Below are 5,469 nucleotides of genomic sequence, written 5' to 3' on the forward strand. Positions count from 1 at the left end.
GGGCCTTCCACGCGTGGGTGGCTGGGGGCTCCCGGCGCTGTGGGGGCGTGGGTGCCGTCCCCTTGTTAGAGGAGCTTTTTCCTCACCTGGTAGCGAGTTGCGGGCGATGGTGTTAAATCTGGGTAAGGAAAGGGTTTGCTCCCTTTATTTGGAGATGCTGTATGCGCTATCTGCGGCGCATGCGGTTACGATTTTGTGCATCTCGTTAGGCCTTTAATCTGGGATGCGAGGTAGAGGCAGCTGATGGTGCAGTTCTTAAGGCGTCTTAAAGCTCTATATTTTGTTATCACTTAGAAGATGGCTCAGGGTTTTGTTCTTTTTTTTTTTTTTCCCCCCCCCTCTTTTCGTGTAAATGCCAGGGGAGGCCGTACCGGTGCTTCCCATTCTTTCATCTCAGCAGGGTTTTGCCCTTTCTCCCAGCGTGGCTCTGACAGCCGGCTCAGCGCTGGTGCCTGTAGAATACAAACAACCCTCCCTGTTGTAGAGCCATGACGGGAATTTATTCCAGGGCTGGGGGTTTGGGGTTGTAAAGCTCTATATTTTGTTATCACTTAGAAGATGGCTCAGGGTTTTGTTCTTTTTTTTTTTTTTTTTTCCCCCCTCTCTTTTCAAGTAGAAGTGGTCTAAGGGGAAAGTGAGAGACAAGTTGAACAACCTTGTCCTGTTTGACAAGGCCACCTATGACAAACTGTGCAAAGAAGTGCCCAACTACAAGCTCATCACACCTGCAGTTGTTTCAGAGAGACTGAAGATTCGAGGCTCTCTGGCTAGGGCTGCCCTTCAGGAGCTGCTCAGCAAAGGTAAGTGCTCAAAACACTGGAAAACCAGAAAGCAGCTTGAATTGGATGTTTTCTTCTCCCTGCTCACCTAGAACGTTTTGTGCTGCCTCTGAAGTACGCACATTGATGTGTTTTTGACGAGCCGCGGCCCTGCTGCATTCAGTGGCCTCGCTATACCAAGAAAATGCTGCCAGAAGGACGGGTTGTGGCGTAACCGCTGCCAGACCCAAACGGAAGCCTTGTATAAGCGCGTGCATTGGGTAGCCTGGTATTTCCTATCAGACGTTGTCCAGTCTGCTGCTTTAGAAGGCAGCACGTCCCCGGCACCCTCCAGTACATGCGTGGTCAGATCGTTTCCTTTTTTCGTAGGTTTGATCAAACTGGTGTCCAAGCACCGAGCCCAAGTGATCTACACCAGAAACACAAAAGGTGGAGATGCGCCTGCGGCAGGGGAGGACGCGTAGGGAGGTGAGACGGCGGGCTCTGTGAAGGAGCTGGGTTGTGCTTTGTCAGGGTCTAACGAAGGGCTGCACGCCGCGTAACAGACAACTCCCGCTTGCTTTGGATGGGCCCTTTCTCCAGGCTTCCAAGGATGTTGCTCGTGCTCCGAGCGACTTCCTGGGTGGCGTTACTGGGAATGCCAGTTCTCTAAAAGTAAAGAGCAGTTTGCCATTTTGTCCCTGTTGCCTGACAGGGAAAGCTGTGTGTGCTCTCCTGTCTCTGTGGGCTGCGGGGACAAGGGCACATGTCCCTCCCTGCTGCCAGAGGGCGCCGCATCCAAGTGTTCTTGTTGGAGCAGAGCTTTCGGAGAGTTTGCTTTTGTGCTAACTTGTTTTGAGCTGGTTGTCTGATTTGGGACTTCTTGCCTTGCAGGTTCTCCAGTGACCTCCTCAACAATGTGTCATATGTAGATGCACACAATAAAATTATTGAAATAACTTTTCTTGCTTTTTCAAGAACGTGTACGTTTCATTATTGACGCATTATTGATAGTGGATTCTGGTACAGGTCACAGCTGTCTTCCTCCAGCGTCGAGTTTTTGCATTTATACAGTGTCAAGGATGTACCGAGAACATGTTTTTATACTGCAAGAAGGGAAAGACCTTCTGCATCACCGACAGCTATGTTAAACCATATTTGGTTTTAGTAGGAGGAAAATTGAAGCTGTTTCTTGCATTGTAGGCGGGGAAGGTGCTAGTGGGGTATTATTTCCATTACTTATTTACGCACCCTCTAAACAAGCCCTGCCCTCTGTGTGGACAAGGCAGTGGCATCTACCGGGTCCATGTCTAGTGGGGAAGCACAGAAAAGCGTCTCTAAATAAGGCTGTAAGTATTTTATTTAAATGAAAAGGAAGAACTGCCCACAGCAAGGATCTTTAAGGCCTCTTTTCTTCTACTGAGGACTAACTAGGTGTCCGTTAGGTGAGGCCAAAGGAGTGAAAGTAGCATGAGAATGAAAACATCAGGTGCCCCACAGCGGGCCCCACATGTGAAACAAGGTTCTGTTGGTTTATCAACACAGGTAATTTAAAAAAAAAAGTTTATTTCTCAAAAATTTCTTTAAGGGTTAGATGTCATGCTACGTGTCAGCATAGGATGCTGGCAGCACGTGCTGCGTAAGGCAGGCTTTCTGAGTATGGAGATATGGCAGGATCTGCCTTTGCGCAGCTTAAGGCTTGAGAAATCGGTGTCCAGATACATGCCGCGTGTCCATTACAGGGGGAGTGGGCCTGCTGTGACGCCCCCCGGCAGAGCAGCCTTCAGTAACAGTGTTGAACTCGGTATGAGGCTGTGGTCGCCCTGCCTGCCAGGGGACCCCACGCATCTGGGTGTCTGTATTAAACAGCAGCACGAAACGTGGCAGCACCAGCAAAGCTGCAGCTGCCCGCAGTCCACCCTCCTGCAACAGTCACAGCTTGGCTTCTTCGGTGCTCCTCTTCTGATCACCTTTTTTTCTTCTTTTCCCCTGATTCAGTTCTAAACTGATGCCTGAAAGAGAGCGTAGACGTCAGAACGCGACAGCCTTTAGAAAGAGGTAACGAACACTGCCTTACCTAGCAAGTGAGTGATCTGCGTAGCGTTTTAGAAGGGCAGCTCGCCCCGTTACTTTTTTCCCAGTTCTCTCAGTCAGCCGTAGCCGTCTCCTCAGCTAGCTGACGCAGATTTCTAGTGTGTTACAAGGCTCCAGCGGCACAAGCGTGCGTATGCGCACCGGTGCGTGGGTCCAAAAGGCGCGCCAAGCTCAACGAGGCAGATGCCTTCGCGTGTGTGGCCCCTGCCGCCCCGACTGTGCTTCGCCTTGCAAGTCAGGCGTGTGCCGCGGCAGGGCCAGAGCGACGCTCTGCCTGGATGCAACCGTGGGGCGTAACTCTCGTGCTGGAAGACGCCTCCTGACGCGTGCTGCTACCGCAAAGCCTGCTCTGGGAGTAGCTTGCGTGGAAGGAAGCCGCGTGCCCTCCGCTCGGCACTGGTCCATGCTGCCCCGAAGCCTACCTGGACTGCCACCTCCTGCCGTGATTCCAAACGCGCCCGAAGGAAGGGAGCCAGCTGTCGCCTGTCTGAGAGGTATGGTCAAAGTTGGCACCAACACGCTCCGCTGGGAGTTTTTTCAGCTTCTGCTTCTCCTCTAAAAAGAGACGTTGTTAAGCGGAAGATTTTCAAACAGCTTTTGATTCTCTAGTATGGTAAAGCGAACGTAAGGTTAGCTGAAACATATACAACCCCCTCACTTTGTTTGAGAAATTCCTCGTACGAAGGTCCAATCTGTTGTTTACTTCCATCCTCTTCCTCTTCCTCTGTTAGCCATGGAGGTTTTGCCCCTAGAAGTCACGGGGAAGATGTATTTAGGCACTGAAGTTACCCTAGGCTTGAGATAGGGAGAAGCATCCCCTCCACCCCCTGTCCCTGCAGCGTGCCCTGCCAAGTAAGCGGTGAGGGAAAAGCAAACCTCGGGCTCTGTAAGAAAAAGAAGCTGGCCTGCCTCGGCAAAGGCCGTGGCAGATCACGCCCTGAACCATACACGCCACGCAGCACTAGCACCGAAAGAGTTTTCGTAACGGAAGCATTTTCTTCTCCTTGGGTATGTCAAATGTGAGCAAAGGAGCGAGCACCTCCTGGTTGTGCTGTAACGCCTTCAAAACTGCTTTCAGTTATCCCCATTCCATTTGCAAGCCGGTTTTCAGTAGGGTAGCAACCCAGTGAGCCACGAAGCCGGCGCGATTACCTGTGTGAACGTTCCCTTTGCCTCCCGTTTCCTGTTAACGGAAACATAAAATGCCAGTGAGAAACGGAAGCTTTCATGGCACTCTGTGCATTCCCTTCCAGTATCAAGTTCTGTTGCAAAAAGACGCAGCAGGAGGCTGTTCTCTGCGTTCACTGAGGAGCGCTTGGTTTTTCTGTGCGTGTTAAAGAATGTTTGCTTAATGAAAGACAATGCTGGATGACTGAAACTCTCAGCTACTGGGTCGTCTGACTTGGCAAAGCTGCCTTTCTCAGTGACGGGGGCTGCAAGCCCTTGTTTTGCTTCATGACACGTGCTGTATGTAACTTGCAGTTATTTAAGTGATGCTCGTGAGTGAGCCACCCCTACCTGGTAGCCAATGAAGGTTAAAGCCTGGCCCGGTTCCATCCAATTTAAGTCGGGTCCTGTCTGCATCCCACTCGGGCCCGGCTGCTCTGCATCTCGAGAGGAGTCCCTGGAACAGGGGAGCCAGGAGGCAGTCGGGTGAGTGACTGTTGAAGCCGGGCAGGCAGAGGTTTCTGGAGCTGAATTTGTGTTCGGAGAGCTTTGCAGTATGAAGGGAAAGGAGAGATGTTCTTGGGGCACAATAATGTTACCAAATGCTTACATGTTACCCCTTCGCTCGCTCTTTATGGCTGTTAGTGGTTACCTACAAATGTGTGGACGGGAGAGGAATCTTTTGGTTGATTTGGCACTTACTATAGCCTAGAGTTTGCGAAGGATCTGAGCGACTGCAAGATCGCGGTGGTGACGGTGTCAGCTCTGGCAACGGCGAGCAAGAAGGGCTGCCGCCGCCGCGCGGCCTGGTGTTGTGAGCGGGGTATGGCGTAGCAGCAATTTAAGGAAAACGGTTCTCACCTTCCGGGGGCTGCCGGGGGGCTGCCGGCCGAAGGTCCTGCGCAAAGCTCTGTCTCTGTTTGCAGCTGAGAGCGAGTCAGGAAAAAGGAAGGGTATTTCTGGCACTGAGCAGAGCCCCCCCCCATCCCCTCCCGAGGGTCCGGGGGACCCGGTCCCAGGGCAGGATACGTCTCACCGACCTGGAGGGCGGCCTGGACCGTCTCCCGCTGCCTGCGCTCGAGCCTAGAGTTTGCGAAGGATCTGAGCGACTGCAAGATCGCGGTGGTGACGGTGTCAGCTCTGGCAACGGCGAGCAAGAAGGGCTGCCGCCGCCGCGCGGCCTGGTGTTGTGAGCGGGGTATGGCGTAGCAGCAATTTAAGGAAAACGGTTCTCACCTTCCGGGGGCTGCCGGGGGGCTGCCGGCCGAAGGTCCTGCGCAAAGCTCTGTCTCTGTTTGCAGCTGAGAGCGAGTCAGGAAAAAGGAAGGGTATTTCTGGCACTGAGCAGAGCCCCCCCCCATCCCCTCCCGAGGGTCCGGGGGACCCGGTCCCAGGGCAGGATACGTCTCACCGACCTGGAGGGCGGCCTGGACCGTCTCCCGCTGCCTGC

At 53.0% G+C, this 5,469-nt stretch overlaps 2 protein-coding genes and 1 long non-coding RNA gene across 3 annotated transcripts in view; 1 reads left to right on the forward strand and 2 right to left on the reverse strand.

Annotated features, from left to right (window-relative positions):
- Nucleotides 1–352: 352 nt before the first annotated feature.
- RPS25 (ribosomal protein S25) lies at nt 353–1,721 on the forward strand. The gene is made up of 4 exons (XM_035888735.1): nt 353–367; nt 617–800; nt 1,149–1,247; nt 1,653–1,721. Exons 1-3 carry the CDS (start codon nt 353–355, stop codon nt 1,241–1,243), a joined length of 294 nt encoding a protein of 97 aa, XP_035744628.1. The 3' UTR covers nt 1,244–1,247; nt 1,653–1,721.
- A 399-nt stretch (nt 1,722–2,120) lies between these two features.
- The window catches only part of CENATAC (centrosomal AT-AC splicing factor), a 4,788-nt gene continuing 1,439 nt past the window's right edge, over nt 2,121–5,469 (reverse strand). The window contains exons 2-8 of the mRNA XM_035888736.1: nt 5,435–5,465; nt 5,256–5,320; nt 4,371–4,476; nt 4,005–4,035; nt 3,511–3,600; nt 3,275–3,407; nt 2,121–2,770 (exon numbers count right to left, since the gene is read on the reverse strand). Of these exons, the coding sequence (XP_035744629.1) occupies nt 2,725–2,770; nt 3,275–3,407; nt 3,511–3,600; nt 4,005–4,035; nt 4,371–4,476; nt 5,256–5,320; nt 5,435–5,465 (502 nt within the window). The 3' untranslated portion in view covers nt 2,121–2,724. The remainder of the gene's footprint in view (nt 2,771–3,274; nt 3,408–3,510; nt 3,601–4,004; nt 4,036–4,370; nt 4,477–5,255; nt 5,321–5,434; nt 5,466–5,469) is intronic.
- LOC118451685 lies at nt 4,547–5,099 on the reverse strand. The gene is made up of 3 exons (XR_004841198.1): nt 5,049–5,099; nt 4,881–4,945; nt 4,547–4,566 (listed from the first exon to the last, which is right to left on the reverse strand). It is a non-coding gene; the product is annotated as an uncharacterized LOC118451685 (long non-coding RNA).

This window comes from Egretta garzetta, unplaced genomic scaffold, assembly GCF_000687185.1.
Source record: "Egretta garzetta isolate BGI_Z169 unplaced genomic scaffold, ASM68718v1 scaffold891, whole genome shotgun sequence".
Lineage (NCBI taxonomy): Eukaryota > Metazoa > Chordata > Aves > Pelecaniformes > Ardeidae > Egretta > Egretta garzetta.